The sequence below is a fragment of the Ctenopharyngodon idella genome, chromosome 4, assembly GCF_019924925.1.
Source record: "Ctenopharyngodon idella isolate HZGC_01 chromosome 4, HZGC01, whole genome shotgun sequence".
Taxonomy (NCBI): Eukaryota; Metazoa; Chordata; class Actinopteri; order Cypriniformes; family Xenocyprididae; genus Ctenopharyngodon; species Ctenopharyngodon idella.
The window spans coordinates 10,222,236-10,242,258 of NC_067223.1; the positions used below are offsets into that span (position 1 = coordinate 10,222,236).

Sequence of the window (20,023 nt, forward strand, 5' to 3'; positions counted from 1 at the left end):
AAAAATTTGCAAATCGATACGTACAGCCATCTGCCGGAAGCTAGTTATTATAGTTAGTAAAGTATTAAATATGGATATTTTTCTTACAAAAACCCATCGCTTCACTTCAGAAGGCCTTTATTAACCCCCTGGAGCCGTATGGATTATTTTTATGATAGATGGATGCATTTTTTTGGGCTTTAAAATCGTGCCCCCCATTCACTACCATTATAAAGCTGGGAAGATACAGGATATTTTTAAATATATCTCCGATTGTGTTCATCTGAAAGAAGACTTTATTAAACTTTATTAAACAGAATAACTAGCTTCCGGCGGACGACCATATGCATTGATAGTCATATACACCTAGGATGGCTTGAGGGTGAGTAAATCAAAAGATAATTTTCATTTTTGGGTGAACTATCCCTTTAACCTACAACAACAGCAATAATCAACAGCAGCAGCAGCAGCAGCGTAGCAGATCTATTCTACAAAGACTAACATTGTCATATCCATTACCATGCTAAAAATCTTCTGAGAGTTGTCATGATAGGACTGGAATGGATACTAGTATATAGTTACTAGCAAATAAATAGCCTGCTAGTACATGTTGAATAGTTACTAGTAAATCTGGAATAGGTTCTAGTAGCAACAACTGGAATACATACAGTAGTCTGAAGTTGATATCTGAACAACATAGAATTCGATGTCAAAAAAGTTGCATTTACATAGCAACTGCTTATTATGCTGTATACTGCATCCAGTACCAACATTAGTTGGTTTAAAGAAATAAATGTTAAATCAGCTTGCCATAATCTGGATGACCCAGAGTTTGCCTTTAGGACCCGGAGGCACTGCTGCTCCGGATGACACTCCGCGCGTTTGGAGTGAAAGTCTCTTACATGCACAAGTTAAACAACACTTGTGGAAAGGCGAGGTACACACAGCTGGCCCTGACTGGAGTATATAACGCCTGGAATGACAGTAGCAGTGAATGGATCTCAGCGAACACGCCCGACTGTTGCGCGCAGCTCCGTTAGGAATATCAATATGATTTTACATTGCAGGAGCAACTACGTTTGAGGAGTTTACTGCAACTTCATACTGGACATAATATAAAGGAGTTGTCTGTGCAGTACTTTCCAAACTTCTTTTTCTTGTTCTCTTTTGGATACTTTTTTTTTACGGTGTGGAAAAGTGTCCTGAGTGATCCAGGTTAATTTAAGCACCCTTCAAGAAGAGAAAGTTCCAAACTGTTGCTGTTTTTAAAATCACATGTTGCTTTTTAAACCTCCCACGGATATTTACAACATTATATCAAGGCATTCTGGATGCGCACTGAACGCGCACAAGGACTAATGACATGGTAGGATTTCAAAAACCTCTTATAAAACATCTCAAATAGCCTAAGATGATTTACTGTCTGGTTCCCCAGCATGTCCAAATTGGTCTTCAGGTGGTTTTAGCTGGTCTACGATGGTCTCCCAGCTTGATCAAGCTGGTCTTCAGATGTTCTTAGGTGGTCTAAGATGGTCTTCCCGCCTGGCCAGGTGGCCTAAGGTGGTTTAAGATGGTCTCCCGGCATGATCAATCTGGTATTCAGGTAGTTTAGCAGGTTGTAATGTGATAAGGTTGCCAAAACCCATTTAGAACCAACCAAAAGCCCAGCCTTACCAGGCTATGAGACCCAGTTTCTGAAGCAGCCTTATGTTCTTCTTGACATCTTAAGCAAGCTGTATATGATTGTTAAACTTTTTAAAAATGCTTTATGCATATTCAAACTGACTTTTTCCCTCAGCGGTTATGGTGCCTTGGTGGCAGAAGTTAAAATGAGGTCTTTTGGCGAGCAGTTGGTGCGCTCAGAATGGCCCGGGAGGATTCGGTGAAATGTCTGCGCTGTCTGCTCTACGCGCTCAACTTTCTCTTCTGGGTAAGACGAGTCCAAGTCGGAGCAGGTGGCCGAGCGAGCGCTCACGTTACATGGCACGATGCTGCTGTGCGCTCTGCGCTCTCCAAGACGCGCAACAGCCACTCACTCGCCAACACACGCGCAAACTGTTCCCTCCCTCCCCATCCTATGTTATCTTTATGTAGAGGACAGCCTGAATCCCTGCTATGCTCGAATGGCACACAGCTCACATTCTGCTGCGGCTGCTATTTTTAGGGAATTAAATGTGATAAGCACCAGGGTGTGTTTTTAGACCAAGAATGCCTGCGTAGGGCAAACTAAACCCATGCCACTAATATTGCTGAATGTCAAACATAGCACAGTACCTAAATAGGTTTCCAAGCCAACCATGTACACAAACATAGTTTTTATATATTGAGAGTCCGCAATAGACAGCTAAAATGCATGAACTTTACTTATCAAACCAAGTGGCATCTGTGAAGAAAAGGATGCTAGACTGTCTTTCAGAACTAATTTCACTTTTTTGAGCCAGTGCTCCACACTGTAAAAAATTATTTTCTTGATTTATCACAACATTTTTTTCTTTTTCAACATAGATAATTAATGTGGTTCAGACAACATAATATTTTGAGTTTCTGTAAATTAAACCAATCGCCTTCATTATATTAACTCAAATTTTTTAATTTAAATGAACTCAAAATTTTAAGGCAACCAGGTAACTTACTTTTTTAAGTTAAACCAACAATTCTTTTTTACAGTGCTAACATTTGGCTGCCAGAAGGTGTCTAAATACTTTTTACTCTAATTTTAAATTTTAAATAATAAATTAAATGCACATTAAAATCTAAAAAATATATACAAATTAATATAAGACAAATCAACATAATATTTAAATATATAAATAAGATTATAGTAGTAACCAAAAATGATATCCGGAGGGGATATTTGTTTTTAACGAATCAAAATATAACTGAAAATATTTTATATTTTTGAAATATTTTAAATATGAGGGAAAAACAAAACACTTAACTTGGTTAAGGTATTTATCTGACAAAATGATTTGGCAAAAAGCTACAGCTTTTCAAACTACAGCTACATGTTTTATTTTACTATGAAAAAATAGCATAGAAAAACAAAAAGCATGATCAGTTATTAATATTTTGTTGGTTCTCTCTTGTTTTTTGCATGTGTTCATAATTTCTTTGTATGACAGCCTGGCCAAAAATGATGTCTGCACAATTTGGCATGTTTTATTGCGTTACCACAAATAAAACAATTGACTTCAAGCACAAGATGCAATATGCTTACAAAGTCTTTATCAAATTTTTAATAATATATTTGGATAAAGGGTGAAGATGTCAATTTTCACATAGGCTGGACATCACTTTTGACCCCTACTGTAAATTAAAACTTCAAAAATCCATGTGTATAAGTGTGGCTTAAGTACCATGTTTTTTTCTCTTTTTTTCAAGCTTATGGCCCTGTGTGTGTTGGGAGTGTCCGCCTGCCTCAGGGATCACCTCAACAATGTGCTCACCTTAACCGCCGACACCAGGTGAGTGGTAGCGGATGGACAGGTGTGAGCCGTTAAATCCTTTCATTCGGGGCAGCGGTCCATGTAAAGGTCTAATTTACTGTTTTCCCACTTTTCAGCTGGTCTGGATCAAATTGCCTCGAGCTTATGAAGTAATTACAAGCATGAATGAGGTGTGCAGCTCTGGAGAAGAAATCAGATAAATGCATTAAGTTGCCAGTGGAGATAGGGCCTGGGTTGAGAATTATTCATTTGTGTATGTTTTGTAATCATGTCGTTTTCTTTTCTTTCAAAATCCTCTCAAGCATTAAAGAAAAACTCAGCAAAACTGGAGGAAAAATCCCAAAAGTACCAATATTATCCTGGAGGCGAGTAATATGTAATTAGTGTTGACAAAAAGCAATTTATCACCAAGATGTGTATTATAATTTGGAGTCCTTACTGAGCCCTCTGTGGGCCACATCAAAACATGAATAGGAATCAACAAAGAGAAAATAGTGTTAAAACCTGATTGTACACAACAAATAGGTTTTCCCCGGTAACATGCCGAGTCAGCTCTCTTTTGATGACTGTAAAAATCTCATCTGAAACATAATAGGATATCAACTAGAGTAGAACATTTCAGATTTATACAGATCTTTAATTAGATATTTAACTCAGGAAATATGTAGTACAAGTTAAGCTCAGTCAACAGCCCTTATGGCATAATGTTAATTATATTAATTTTCATCAAAATTAGAGGTTACAGTGCGGCACTTACAATTTGGAGGATTTTTTACAGTCGTTTTAGTATTTTAGGGTCTACAGCATTGTATTGTCATGATAGCGAATAGTGTAAAATTGGATATAAGTTTACATAGAAAAATTTTTTTTTTCACACTAAGGGTATGTCTAAGGGTATGTACTAAAAATGGAAAAGTTTTTCCTTTATGTTTTTCGCATACAGACCACATCTTTGTCAAAATGATCCCGTTCACATGGATCCGCGAAAAATGACTAAAAATGCTGTATTATGCATGCCAGGCCAGTAGATGGCGATGTCAATTTGTAAAAAAAAAGAAACGTGAACATGATGTCACCGTTTTCACAAATTGACGTTTTTGTAGTTTACACGGAGACAATAACAGTTTAGTTTTCAAAAACACGCACTTTGAAATCTGTTTTCAAAAGTTTGCGTTTTTAGGGCCGAAAAACGCTATTGTCATGTAAATGAAATTGCATAAAAAGTTTTTAGTTAAAAACGGTGTGGTGTAAACGGCCCCTAAAATCATATTGTTTACATCTTGTTGCTATATTATTGAAATAGCATTTTAATGTTTACAAACTGTCCCCAATTCCACTGTAAGTGTCTCACTGGGACGACAGATTTTTGCTTTTTTAAAGAAAAGGAGGGACAAATGGATTTTTTTCTGTTGTGATTACAAAATCATACCACAAAAGCTGAGCTTAAAGTATTCTGAATCCAGAAAACTTCTTTAAACTCTAACTTTCCCATGTCTTCCTTAGTGTAAACAGTGTTGCATCTCTGGTTCTAAAACTGGTGCGTAAGACAGCCAAACAGAAGTAGAGACAGCAAGAGACAGGAAGAGAGAGGGTTTGCATTCCTACAGAGTATAATCACTGTTTATTTGCAACTGGTGTATTACTCAAATATGCTGCCCTATGAGAGAAGGAAGAGGCAAGTGAGCAGGATGGACCGATAAATAAACAAAAAGCCTGCCAAGAAATGACTGTTCCTCTCTCTCTCTCTCTTTTCCTCAAGACTGGAGGAGGCAGCCGTTCTCACATACTCCCCCGTCGTCCATCCTGTCGTCATCGCTGTGTGCTGTTTTCTAATCATCGTGGCCATGGTAGGCTACTGTGGCACGCTCAAGTGCAATCTGCTCCTACTGTCTTGGGTAAGTAGAACTGGGAAAAGAAGAAAACAAAAGACAAGCACAGCAAGAACATTGTGTGGTTTGGAATGTGTGTGGTTTTGTGTACCGAGAATATTTTAAGTTTAACTGGCACTGACGTTGTTGACCCCAACCACCCTCGAACCAGATTCAAACAAGTCTTGCTTTCTTTATCCACACATCCCCGCAGAGACCACTGTGTCTTCACTTTATACACTAGAGGGTAGTAGAGAGAGATATCACATCCTTAAAGTCATCCTGAACCCTATTGTGCTTCTGTAATGTGATGTATTTCCAAGTGAAACAGGCGCCGAATATGCCTACTTTCATACTATATAGTAGTCGAACAACAGTATGTGAGCCGAGTAGTATGTCCGAATTCATTAAACAGACGAAAAGTATCCGGATGGCCTATTACTTCTGGCAAGATTCTGAAGTGCGCATACTTTACTATCCCATGAGGGGAGGATTTGTAAATAGAGGTGAAGCGATGCAACTGACGCCATAGGTCACATGACAGTGACAACATGGTGGATGTAGTACATCCGAATTTCATTCATACTACACACATTCATACTACATAGAACATACTTATTTTAGCAGTTGCAAAGTAAGATTCAAAACCAAATGTAGTACAGTATGCAATTTCGTAAGCAGCAAGGGTGTTGGTGGAGAAGAAATTGTGGGACGGGACTTGATTTTATTCATTGGTAATTGATTAGATTGAGTGTCAGATACGAGAATGTACAGTAACTCCCACATACATTATTTCCCACCAAATATCATTTTTCACTTGGAAATATGTCTTTGTTATAGGCATTGTGAATGGTGTTACATGTTGTTTTACAGATATTTGTGTTTAAAGCTAGCATGAATCATTTTGGCCACAGGAAGTCACTTCCTACCATATTCTCAGTTCATAACTACACTGGGATACTACATTTCTTATATAAGATGTTATGGTGCATCCTGCGTCTACTTATGCGTGTCTTCAGAATGTGTGTGTCAGATAATAATTACCCCCTCAGACACTTGTAGAAACTCGCTCTATAGGTTATGGAGGCCGTAAAGCTCTTGCGTCTCTGAGACAAAGAGTTAGACAGGAGTGATGTATGAGCACTGCACATCACTCAACATGATAGACTGTCAAGGAGGGCCAAATACAGGCCACATAGTTATATCCATTGTGAGAGATTTTTGTGTTTTTAGACGGATATGTTTGCGACATTGTGACTTCTGAAATGCCACGATCTTGACAGGCTGTTAGCACAGATGATATAAATGATTTAGGGAGGAAGGAAATCTCTATCTGACCCTTAGAATTAAACAGGCTGTTTTTTCTGCTTTAAAGAGACAGTCCACCCAAAAATGATAATTCTGTCATCATTTACTCGCCCTTATGTTGTTCTAAAAACTCATTTGATGTCGAACACAAAGAAAGATATTTAACAAAGTGTTCAGACTGCTCTTTACACTTCAATGAAAGTTACATTTATGTAATTTAATTGTTTAATATTTTTGTGCTAATATACTTTAATATAATATAATTATTAATATTATATGAAAACATTTTTAATATAATTATATCATTTTAAGATTTACTTATTATTAACATGTATATCATACACACAGATTTTGTATTAATATATATAAATTATTAAAAAAGATTTTAAAAATTGTTTTAATTATTTTTTTGTATATAAAACATTATATTTAAACAAAATATATATATACATATATTATTAATATTTTTTGTATATATATAGTCAAACCAAAATTATTCAGACATTTTTGATATTTTTGATATATTTTTACAAGTGGGTGCTGGATGCTATATTTCATTTATGTGAGTGAGGATAGCCAAATAAAGTAAACTGTGACATATTATACCCAAAAATTCTTCATACAGTGGACTAACAGTAAAATTGATAAAAATTTGGAACCAAAAATTATTCAGACACTTTGACCTGACCATGTTTTGCTTAAGTGTTATCTGACATAATTAAGATAATTTTTCTGACACAGTTTAACTCTGACATCTTGTCATATTTTATTACTATGTTTTTAAACTATAGTGAATAAACTGTATATACATACATATATATATATATATATATATACATACATACATACATACATACATATATATATATATACACACACTGTACACTGTGTATATATATATATATATATTAAGGTATATATATATATATATATATATATATATATATATATATATATATATATATATATAAAATCTAAACCTTAATATAACAATGAAAACACTAGCATCAAATAACAAAAATACACAAAATAGAAGCATTTTCAAAGAGGCCTCAGACTTTTCAACCCCACTGTAATTTATCTAAAATCTTGATGGTAAATAAGAAATGTTCATGTCTTTTACGTCTCAGCTACCATTTTCCAGCTCCTATGAACATGTTGGGCTGTTATTTCAAAAGAGCAAGGATAATCCTGTTTTCTGTGCAATCGCCCCTTTGAAATGCTGTCAGTGTGTAACATTTAGAAGGCCAGCAAATCTATTTTATAATGATGAATTGACAAAATCCCAGGATGAAGGGGGAGGGGAGAGCAAGCAGAGGGCTGTTTTGTGGCTCTCAGTCCCAGGTGTGCAACAGGCGAGAGGGTGGGGTTCCTGTCTGCTGACCCAGACTGAGGACCTGTTTTCTGGGGCTCCTTTGCCCATCTCTCCCCCTCCTCCTCCTCCTCTCTCTGGGTCTCCATTCATCTCCTCAGGAGCCTTTCTCCTCTCCTCTCTGCCCCAGTGATCTTGTGTTACCCAGAGGCTCGGCGACAAACAATATTATCTGGCTAAGATACAATAGGTAAACCAATCCAGGAGGAGAGCGGGAAGACATGAAGAGAGGAGAGGCGCTTGGGTTACGTGGTCGCTCTATTCACCAGCCGCGCTCTCACCGAGTGCTGCGACCTGGCCGGACACACACATGCACATTAACTCAAACACTCTCACACACTCTTTGTCCTGTCAGAGCAAAGAAAAGGAGGAGGCAATTGAGAGATCAGGAGAGCAGAAAGGAGTTCATCTTGAATGGTGTAATAGATTTTAAGGGGCTATATGTAAGAATTTTCATGAATTATTTATTTACTGTCATTGTGAGAACAGCTTGTAGCAAAACTTAAAAAACAAAAACTTCCCTCACTTCCTGAACGCTTGTAGACTGATTTTTATGTGAAGGACTCCGGTCGTTTTTGCCAGGAAAATCAAAAGGATCTGACGTTTACACAGGCTCCCGAGAGAGTGTCTTCCGTTCAATGACATATGACACGAATGCTCTGAATATGGTCTGTCTGAATACTCTGTTTTAATAGGCTGGAAGGTGTGCAATATGTAAGGGATAATCCATGGCTAGCTGTACATTAAACAATTTTATTGCATACATATATAAATAAATCTCTAATGTTGGCCAATAACCAAATGGTACCAATTTACTGTGCATCCCTAATCGCTTAAAAAAACTAATAGCGCATCTTTCCTCAATAAGTCACACAATTTGAGGTGTCAGTCATGTCCATAGCATGGTTTGTTGAAATCTCTAACTGTAAGTAAGCCCAAAAGCACCAGTTTAATGACATTAACAGTAGCCATCTGTCAAAACAAATCTGATACGACTTAATAATCGACTCTGAATGCATCTCACTCTCATTCTGTTTGCATGACTAAGTAAAAAGGGGGGTGTTAATTGTTCCGGTGAAAAGGAAATCCATCCATTTCGCCATGTCCTGTTTTCTGTAACAGTACTTGCCAAAAAATGTGTGAGTGTGAAAGAGGAAGAGTAAAACTCTCAACAAATCAATAAACCGAGAGGTCGCTGAGAGAATGTAACCTCTCTTACCCTGCAAAAATGTGTGTGTGTTTGCAGATGAGCCAGCTTGTTGGAAACTTCCAGGGGTTACAAGTTCACACTGGACATATTTGAATGGCAGATATTAGCAGGGAAGGGTGTGAAGAGAAAAGGTTGTCATTTTTTTTTGTGGTAGGCGTCTGACAGACCAACTAGGCTGAAATGCTAACACAGGCGTAGAATAGCCACAAATATTTAGATTCTCCCAAATAAACAAGCTGTCAGATGGGGTCTGCTTTGAATGCGGCTCCTAACACTGTCATTCATCTTGATAATCCCTCTCAAAGTGTGTGTTCAACAGAGGGGAACTGTGCACGTTAAAGAGATTTTGAGAAAGACAGAGCGTGTTTGTCTTCAGGAAGGGAGGAGATGAGATGGATGTGTTAGTTTGCTCTAAAGACAAAATCTGTGCATGTGTGAATGCAAAAAAGCATCTTTTTGGAAAAGATTCAAAGATTCTCTTTTGTTCCATCCATCCATGCATCCTGTGCATACTGCTTTTTTAATATTGGAAACAATAAATTAACAATTCAAATAGTAGTATATGATACAATGTTATCACAATGTTCCCATTATGTTTCAAATTTAAAGGGATAGTACACCCAAAAATGAAAATTCTGTCATTATTACTCACCATCATGTTGTTCCAAACCCATAAGAATTTCGCTCATTGGTTCTTGCGGAAACTAAAATGTACTGCGTAAGACTAGAATGAACCTTATTGGTTCTTGCATGCCAAGCGAACATGCTTGAGCTTCCATTTACCACAACTGATGTGTGAGAGGATAAATGCTTTTATGTGAATTAGCCATCTAATGGCCTGCCAGCAGAATACAGCGTTTTTAGTCATTTTCACTGATTCGTATGAATGGGGATCGTTTTGACAACGGTGTTGTCTGTACACGGAAAACTCAAAGGAAAAACTTCTCCGTTTTAAGCGTATCGTTGTCGTGTAAACATACCCTAAAAGGCTAAATGAAATCTGTTCATCATATAAAGCAATCAAATCTCTTCAGACAATTTGGACTAAACCACTCAATTCATATGGATTAGTTTTACAGTCTCTTTATGAACTTTTTGAAACGTCAAAGTGTAGTTGCGTAGCTGTCTATGGAGGGACAGAAAGCTCTCAGATTTTCAAGTGTTTCCAGCATGAACGAAAGTCTTACAGGTTTGAACTGACATGATGGTGAGTAATTAATGACAGAATTTTCATTTTTTGGATGAACTATCCCTTTAATTGACATCCAATTATCAAATTTCATCACATGGAAGGTCATATTGAGTTGGGTTATTCTGAACGCAGCCTGTCACAATTACTCAAAAACACCTGAGAGACGACCTGAGAGACAAAACAGACCTCCGAATCCAGATCCATGCGTACATGAACAAGCACACTCACTTTTCTCTCCTTTCTCTATGTCTGATCATCAACACCTTCCTTCTGCCCTATTGTTTGAGAAGATATTTTTAACCAAACATTTTTTTTTATCTATCACAGTATTTTGGCAGTCTGATGGTGATATTCTGCGTGGAGCTGGCCAGCGGAGTGTGGACATACGACGAGGTGCGTGGTGCTATGAATAAACAGGAATGCCTACTCTCGCCCCTCTCTCACGTCAACAACATGGCCGCCACACGGCCGTTCCCTAGGAGTAACAGAATGAGGATCCGATTTCTGAACCGCCTGCTTGTGGTCTAATCTTAACTATTAAGACTTCAAAAGCCCGGCTCAAGCAGATTTCCTTTTGGGGAGTTAATAAGCAGAGCGTTTTCGTGTAGGTGTGTGCGAGCTGAGGAGGGAGTCACCTATGTAAATGCTCTAGTTGGCTCTTGAAGCAAGATTAGCATCAGGCTTTAAAGAAACCTGTCCTGGATCTGTGCAGACTAAAAGATTTGATCAGCAAGGGGAAAAGGGATTGCAGGTAGCATCTGCTTCTATTAGCCCAGGGATATGAGAGATAAGGCGCACCTCCAGGGGAAGATATCACACACACCTGGCTTTAATCTAGCTTCTCTCACTCAGACATACACAGCTTCTGTTTCAAGACACGCTGTTATCACGAACCTAAAAAACCTTTGTTGGGTTTGATGGTCCTTTTGTGCTGTTGTGGCCTAATGTGACCCCTGTGTGTGGGTGAGCATGTGGGCAATGAGCCTGCTGCACCTGGCCTGGTTACATGTTACCAGTTGTATCAACAGTGCATCCAACTTTCTTCGGCTTAAAGTCAACATGAAATGGCATTCACAACCCATTTTATTTCTGAAATGTGATGTATTTCAGAGTGAAACGGTTTATTGAGGAAAAAAACTGTAGAATGAGACTTAATTTTGTAAATCATAACTTGATTGGATTTAGAAAAGTGGCCATCCCAATTCCATCCATCCATCCATCCATCCATCCATCCATCCATGGTTAGGGTTTGGTTTAGGGTTAGTTACTTGTAATTATGCATAATTTACTATTATTACTATAGTAAGTACATGTAGTAACTTGTAACTATGTCACCTTAAAATAAAGTGTTACCGAAAGTAATTTTTTTTCCAGATATTTTATACATTTATAATATTTTTATTTCTTTCCAGTATAAATGTTCTTTATACATGAAAATAGGAATTCCTTTTGGCTGATCTCGGCCAATTTTTGACAGACTCTCAAATATGATGAAAGTCATTTCTTGGGTATAGCATTTTGATGAAATATTACAAAGACATTTTTTTTTTCCTTTAGAATCAGCCAAAAGGAAAGTAATTTCGTGGGTATAGCATTTTGATGAAATATTACAAAGACTTTATTTTTCTTTAGAAAAACCTGCAGTCGTGAATGTTCACAAAGAGGCCAGGAATATGTATTAATAAAATAAAAGTAAATAGTTGATTCGATTGTGATTTCATGTTGACTTTAACTTTCATGCTTCAGCAAGTTTTGCTGCCAAAAATAAAAGACGACACTCCTAGCCCCCAGGCATTGTGGGTACTTATCATATGCCCATCATAATGGTCTCTGAGGTGTGAAAAGAGAAATGTCTCATGTGGACTAAATTGTAAAATGCCAACTAGTATATAAACAACACATGCACGCACTTGTGAATAGGGCATTTCATAACAAGCCAATAAAATGGTCATAAGAGAGCCTAAAATTGGATGTGTGGGTTTGTGGATGGTCCTTTAAACTGCCTGGAAATCACATTGTTTTTGTTTTTTTAGAAAACGTAAGTAATAATCATGCAGGGAAATGAATTTATGTTATTATGCAATCACAAGGGCTTTTAAAACTGTAAAATTATTTCTTTATGAATATTTCTCCATGACTCTCCCTCTCTCTCTTTCTTCAGCCTATGGTACAGAGGTCTGATATGATAAGTCTAAAGTCACGCATGCCTCATTTTGGCCTGCAGCGCTACCAGTGGCTCACGCATGCCTGGAACTCTTTACAAACTGAGGTAAGAGGTCAAAATCATCACCAGTATTGCACCTCATCTAACACCTAACCACACACAACGCGACAAGTTGCTGGTGTCAAGTAATTGAACTGTTGTCACGGAAAGTGAAAATGCTGAGTGAAGCCAAGCAGTCAATCAGACCACATTTGATATTTAAAGGGTCCTATTATGTTGTTTTACATTTTCAACTTTCTTTCATGTGTAATGTTGCTGTTTGAGCATGAAAAATGTTTGCAAAGTTAGGGAGTTGTTCTCTACATCAGTGGTTCCCAACCACGTTCCTGAAGCCCCCCCAACACTGCACATTTTGTCTCCTTTGTCTGACACACCCATTTCAGGTCTTGGAGTCTTGATTAATGAGCTGATGATCTGAATCAGGTGTGTTTGATCAAGGAGACATGGAAAACATGCAGTGTTGGGGGGGCTCCAGGAACGTGGTTGGGAACCCCTGCTCTATATTAGTGCGCACTGTTTCTGAACTCCCTGAAACGCCTTGATTGTAGTCTTGAGTTTTCTTCCAGGAAGGAACACGTCAAAATATTCCTAATTTTATTCCAGCCCAAGGCAAATGCAAAAAAGGGGGCAAGGCCTGGTTGAGCTGCGCTAGTAGTTTGTTGAAAGTTACGGTTATGGTAAGGGGCGTGACATTTCCGAAACATGCTCAAAGCAGTTGACCAATCACAACACAGCTGACCAATCTGAGCACATTGCACTTTTTTGAAGGAGGGACTTCATGGAGAACGGAACTAAGCAGGGGTGTGTTTCCCAAAAGCATCGTTAACCAACTAACATTGCAAGTTCCGTCGTTACTAACATAGTTCAACGATTTGGTGTTTCCCGAAACCATAGTTCAAATGGACATTTGCAAACTGCATTGCAAACTGGTGTGGTTGGAACAACAGCTCTCGAGCTTTGGTTAGAAGCATAGTTACTTGTTTTTATGACATGGAAAAAAAAAAATCAAGACATAATAGGTCCCCTTTATTCCTTTAATGCACAGCTATGTGAAGCAAAATTTTGAACCAGTGCATGGAATACACAGGCCAATATTATGTGGATATCAAAAATATTCCCTTTCACTGTACATAGTATAAAAAATGCTAATTTTCATACCTGCCTTACAGTTAAAGTGCTGTGGAGTGATTTACTTCACTGACTGGCTGGAAGTGACAGAGATGGAGTGGCCACCTGACTCCTGCTGCTCCAATCAGTATCCAGGGTGTGCCCGCAACGCCCACTACCATGACCTCAGTGACCTTTACCAGGAGGTGAGCTTATTTTTGATGCTGTAACCTATAACCCCCCCAATCCCCCCACCCCCTTTTTCCCTGGAGGCGAGAGGCTGTTTCAGTAAATAAGGTTACAAAACCTCTCGTGTGAGTCAATTTAATCGATATATTCATGGTGGATTTGATCAGTCAAACATAAGTTTGAAGATGCCTAGACTTAAGGCAACATGGTCAAATGTTGATCATCTTGTTTAATTCTTGTTTCTGCATGTGAAAGGCATAATATAAGTTCATTTATATTAAACTTGTGGAGGTGTATTGATTTAACATCTGGAAATAAATGTACTCACATGAGGGGTCTTCTTACAATTGGTCTAATGGCATCTCATGACACGTCTTAAGTCATGATGCAACAGCCAAAGATATTCGTCTGCATTTCTACATAGACAAACAATTAAAAAAAATATTGCCAAGTCAAACCTGGACAGACTGATAAATTTGCTAAATTATTGTGGTGGACCAGTGTTAGACTTATATTCAATTATATCGAAATAAAAAGTAAGCAACATTGACTTCTAAAGACACTTTTTGGGATGTCTATTCAATGATTTACTCATCTGTCACAATAGTGTCATTTCATCTTAATTTGGGAGCTTAGCAAATATTGATAAATGTAAAATAGCATGTAATTAATTTGATTAAAAATGTGAATTGACTGACAGCCCTAATTAAAACGTGACTTTCTAGTTGACTTTGTAAAAATGAGGCGAGGCAGCAGAGAGATTCACTTACCTGCTGAGCATGTGCTTAATCAAGCTGTATTGCCAGTGAGTGTTATGAGCAACTCCAGCAGTGCAATTAAAGTCAGTCACGTAGTTCAGAGACGCACCTGTGTGTGGAGTACCAAAACACACAAACACAACACAGTGTCTCATCCCGCCCCCTGCACTTCAGATGTCCTGCCTGTGACACAACTGCCACACTATAGTTAAGTCTTTGAAGGTTTTGAAAAATGTTTAAAAAGCTTTGAAGTTTGAAGGTTTAAAGGATAAAATGAGTTTTTATTCTTATAGACAAAGAGATAGAACAATAGACAGATAGACAGACACAACAATAGACAGAAGCACTGGCTGCGAGATACATGTGGATGTGCCACAGCCTGAGAGATAGCAGGTGAATGTGTGTAATGTGTGTATTGTGTCTGACCTCAGTGTGTTTCCCTACTGTACCACAGTGACCCTCAGTACGTGTGTGTATTCATGTTAAAACACTGTGGTATCAAATGTTCAGTCATGTTCTAATTTGTTACACTGTTAATTTGTTTAAGTTATGTTATAATATTTGATAGTGCTTTAATATTTGATAATATTTTATTCTATTTATTGATGTTTTTTTTTATTATTGTTTTATGTATATATATATATATATATATATATATATATATATATATATATTGTATTAAATGTATATTAATATGTAAATTGTATTAAATGTATTATTTACAGTCATGCCAATTAAGCAATTTTGAATTGAATTGATAGATAGATAGATAGATAGATAGATAGAGAGCAACAGACAGAGCGACAGACAGACAGATAGATATACTGACACAACAATAGACAGACAGACAGACAGACAGACAGAGCGACAGACAGACAGACAGAGCGACAGACAGACAGAGCGACAGACAGACAGACAGAGCAACAGACAGACAGAGCGACAGACAGACAGACAGACAGAGCAACAGACAGACAGAGTGACAGACAGACAGATAGACAGATAGATTGACACAACAATAGACAGACAGACAGCGACAGACAGACAGAGTGACAGACAGACAGAGCGACAGACAGACAGAGTGACAGACAGACAGAGCGACAGACAGACAGACAGAGCGACAGACAGACAGAGCGACAGACAGATAGATAGATAGATAGATAGATAGATAGATAGATAGATAGATAGATTGACACAACAATAGACAGACAGACAGACAGACAGACAGATAGACAGACAGAGTGGCTTCACAATTGTGAACTGAAAAGGAGCATATTTTACATTTCCTCATTTTTCCCAACCCTGTTACACATACATATCTGGTCCCTTTGCTCAGTCTGAATCATTGTCCTCGGAAAAAGAGGCTGATTTTTATCTGTAGTACAGTAAACATTATAAACACTGTGTGTTTGTGGTGAAACAGCCAGCAGAGCCCAGCCTTTCAGACAGGTCCCACAGCAGAAGAGTAAAAGCAGAGCTTTGTTTAATAAGACGGGAACATTGATCACTATGGGGAGAGTTAGGAGTGAAGGACTGAGGGTGTGGAGACTGATCCTCACCCACTTCCTGTCTCTATGTCTTTGTCTCTCTTTCTGAGTGGATGACAGAGGAATTACTCAACAGTATAAATCCCTCACTAACAGGAAATAGTTTACCTGCTCTTCCACATTTCAACATAGGAAATACCCCAAAACACGCAGGCACGCTCGTGAGCGGATGAACGTGTCGCATTGCTCGCATATTATTGTGGAAGCTGTTGCAGTGGAAAGTTGCATGAAAACAAACTGTTAAAGCAGAAGTGTGATTTTTTTTTCTGTTACTTTCTCACATCCCAGTTAATATGAAGAGACAACAGTGATACATTAGAAGGCTTTTTCCACATTGTTTGTTTGACTGGCCCGACATAACTAATCTGAAATATTTGAATTCTGAATAATGTGCAATTACAGAAAAATGTAAATGGACACTTGATATTATCCATTGGGAATTGATTGGATTGTGAAAAGTGGGCATACGTCATAATGTAGCCAGGCTAAGAATGTAGCTAATGCTAATTTGCTAAAACAATGGCTAAATAGCCTTGGCTATTGTGGTTACATATTCAAAACTAGGAATTTGCTGCTGTCAGGGAAAAAGGAAAGTAGTTTCAAAATATTTTTTTTCCCTTTGGAATTGTGTTTTTAGAGCTTCATTAAACTAGAAAAGAAATAATTAAACATTTATAAAAAAAAAAAAGTGTCCTGGCCAAAATAGGAAGCTAAATAAAATAAAATAAAATAAAATAAAATAAAATAAAATAAAATAAAATAAAATAAAATAAAATAAAATAAAATAAAATAAAATAAAATAAAATAAAATAACAATTAAAAAAATAATAATACAAATTTTACAACATTTACAAGTTGATAAATTTTCCACCAATAACAGATTAAAGTTTAAAATAAAATAAGATTTTTTTCCAACCTTTAGTTTGTTTGAATATTCCAACCCAGAAACATGCATTAAGAAAATAAATAGTCATATATATATATATATATATATATATATATATAAAAGTTATTTGAGGTTGACATAACTATACTACATTTGTTTTCAACAGGGTTGTGGTCCCAAGATCTACAGTTTTATCCGGGGCACCAAGCAGTTGCAGGTGTTGAGGTTCTTGGGTGTGTCGATCGGAGTGGCCCAGATCTTAGCCATGACGTTGACTGTGACACTACTATGGGCTCTCTATTACGACCACAAACCACCTGACCCAGCATCCCCGGATGCTTTAGTCCACACGCACAGCCCCGCAGAAGACTCCCTGAAGCCCAGCCACTCACACCCACGAGCGCATGAGGCCTGGGCCAATGCGCCCGCCAACGGACATACCCAGTTTGAGATGGAGCAGCTTTCCTAGCAGTGACTTGATGGTGACCCATCAGCTGCTTCGACACTGTGGAGACACTAAAAATGATGTTCCTGCCCTCTACTGACACTGAACGGACAGCAGTGAAGTGGACCAGAAAATGGACCTTGTGGAAGTAGTTCTGGGTGCCTGGATGACAAGATTTAGATGGTGTGAATGGTTTTATAGAAAACTTTATATACCTGTGGCTAAAGCGGCTTTTGTGGTCATTACAAGGAAAGATGAAGAGGATTTACTGGGTTCTTCCAAAATAAAGCCATTGCCTCTCTCTCTATGGACTTGAATTCTCCACAGGGAGGTTTCTGGAATGAACTGTTTTCGCATAAATCTTCCTTCCTCTCAATGAAACGGGCCATCACCGCTTACATTGACCTGGTTGCAAACCACTAAACCGGGTGCACACTTTACGATTTAGAAAATCTGCAATCTTGTTAGTCAAAATTTAGCATTATGATCACAATTTACCTCAAAAAAAAAAAAAAAAAAAAAAAATCAAATTCCTTCTTTCACTAAGCTATGACATTCAGACACTCCAACTTTTTTTTTTTTTCTTAACTAGCGCAAAGGTTTGTGTGGTACTGTTTAACATTTGTGTTTGAGCATTCAAATTCATTTAAATGAAATGACAAAACAGCCTGCCTTGGCTTTTACACAAGATCTCACCCGGCATTTTGACAAGCAACAGTCATAAAGGACAGCTAGGTCACTGTTTTCCACTCTCTCACACTCACACACACATGGACACGAGTCTTAATGAGATTGTTCAGATGGAATGAAAACGTTGCTGCTAAAAGCTCATCGTGAAGATACTGGGATACTTTTGTGCGGATTTTCATGTCTTAATTTAACAGCGCCGTGATATGATTCATATGGACTGGTGCACTAAAGAGTGTTTTAGATCTTAAAAGTAGTATTAATTTTCTATGCAGTAATAGTCTGCACACAGCATAGGTTATAAGAAGGCTAAACTCTGTTGAAGGTTTGAGAAACCTCTAATGAAACTTGCATGTGAATCACAGTGCATTAAATACAAAGACATGATGTTTTTTGAAGCCAGTGTGTTTGTTCACAACATCTTAGCTAACCTGAAATGTACCCTGAAAAGTTTTTATTTATTCATTATGGATGAGTCAAATGAGCGATTTACAGATGGTCTTGAACCCCCTCAAAGAATATCACAACAATTTTATACAAATTGTCTTTTTTCTTCTTCTTTGAAATAATGCGTATGATAATTCACTCACAATATAATATAATTCATAACGCTTTTAAATAACCATTATATTGGGCTACACTTAAAAACTGTAACATTTTAAAGGCCTCAAATTCCTTACGAGCGGCCAAACTTTTGTCATAACACCACAAGGTCCAGCATATAACATATATCTGACACATAATTCAACAATTTCATGCCTAGTAACAACCATAACGCTTCATTTTAAACACTTGAAGCATGCAGCAGAGCCTGATTTCTTACCACGCAGTTACTTCCGGCGAATCAGGCTGATTTTCTGCAGAGCGCTCTGTTTGTATCTTTGAGCATTCCAGAGGTGTCACGCTTAAGTGCAACTGGGTGGAAACACGGTGGAATTTTTGGCCCCTCTCTGCACTTGATGGGAGACATCCTTGGCTGAGGGAAAGCACAGGGATTTAGCCCTGGCCTGCTTCATGAATTTTAACAGATGTGAAGCAATGAATAAAACATCTTAATGGAGAGTATACGGGTGAGGAAGTAGACACATGGAAACAACACAAGCTTGAATATATCACTAGAATAGCTACTGTTTTCTACACTATATCCTTCCTACTAATTTTTAAAAACACAATGCATCAAGCAACACTAAACATTTCAAACAATGGAATGTTAATGTGTCCTTCAAGTGCATTCGTAAATGTCTTAATTATGCACATGATTGACCGAGCGAAGTCATATTTATGAGTGGGAAACTCTAGATGATACATGAGTTATCAATTTGAAACATGATGGAAACACTGATATGTATAATCTGAGATCAGTGACTGGAATAAGGTTGTAGCAAATGGTGATAAAATCGGCATGAAACAGAAGTTGTGTTCATCTTTTCTTCCCTATTGTGGTGTAAATCTGAGTGAAACGCCTCTCAAACAAGAAAAAAATAGGGTGGGACTTGATTTTGTTCATCGGGAATTGGTTGGATCGTTGCCGTTTGCTATTGCTGTGTCTGCTTCACTTTCACCTTGTATAAAGTGATCTAAATTAATATTTGTCATCATATTGAATTAAAATTAAGAGTTATCTGGGTTTATTATTCACAATATAATAATTTTGTTTTGTTTAGGCTACTTCTGTGTTGTGTTTACGACTTTAATGTGAAACATGGAGTAATAACAAACGCCCGACTCAGATGTACGAGTTTCCCAGGTGTACTTGAAGGCAGCATTAATCTTGGCAAATTTTGCACATTCTATAAAATAGCATTAGC

At 37.6% G+C, this 20,023-nt stretch overlaps 1 protein-coding gene across 3 annotated transcripts; it reads left to right on the top strand.

Moving 5' to 3' along the window:
• The first annotated feature begins 706 nt into the window (after window positions 1-706).
• tspan12 (tetraspanin 12) lies at window positions 707-18,602 on the top strand. 3 transcript variants are annotated; one of them, XM_051890089.1, is made up of 9 exons: window positions 707-1,345; window positions 1,778-1,909; window positions 3,361-3,443; window positions 3,542-3,574; window positions 5,185-5,320; window positions 10,703-10,768; window positions 12,537-12,644; window positions 13,769-13,912; window positions 17,250-18,602. In XM_051890089.1, the coding sequence occupies exons 2-9, from the start codon at window positions 1,844-1,846 to the stop codon at window positions 17,550-17,552; spliced, it is 939 nt and encodes a 312-aa protein (XP_051746049.1). In that variant the 5' UTR covers window positions 707-1,345; window positions 1,778-1,843; the 3' UTR covers window positions 17,553-18,602. The 3 variants fall into 3 exon arrangements, with proteins under 3 accessions (XP_051746049.1, XP_051746050.1, XP_051746051.1); XM_051890090.1 differs by lacking the exon at window positions 3,542-3,574 and having other exon boundaries at window positions 745-1,345; XM_051890091.1 differs by lacking the exons at window positions 707-1,345; window positions 1,778-1,909 and having other exon boundaries at window positions 3,365-3,443; window positions 3,542-3,595.
• Window positions 18,603-20,023: the final 1,421 nt, after the last annotated feature.

Bases quoted from the DNA above. Each gene is read 5' to 3' on its own strand.
- tspan12 (XM_051890089.1), top strand. From the start codon at position 1,844: ATGGCCCGGGAGGATTCGGTGAAATGTCTGCGCTGTCTGCTCTACGCG. The intron at 3,575-5,184 runs GTAATTACAAGC...CTTTTCCTCAAG, and splicing joins AATTGCCTCGAGCTTATGAA to ACTGGAGGAGGCAGCCGTTC. The intron at 13,913-17,249 runs GTGAGCTTATTT...TGTTTTCAACAG, and splicing joins TCAGTGACCTTTACCAGGAG to GGTTGTGGTCCCAAGATCTA.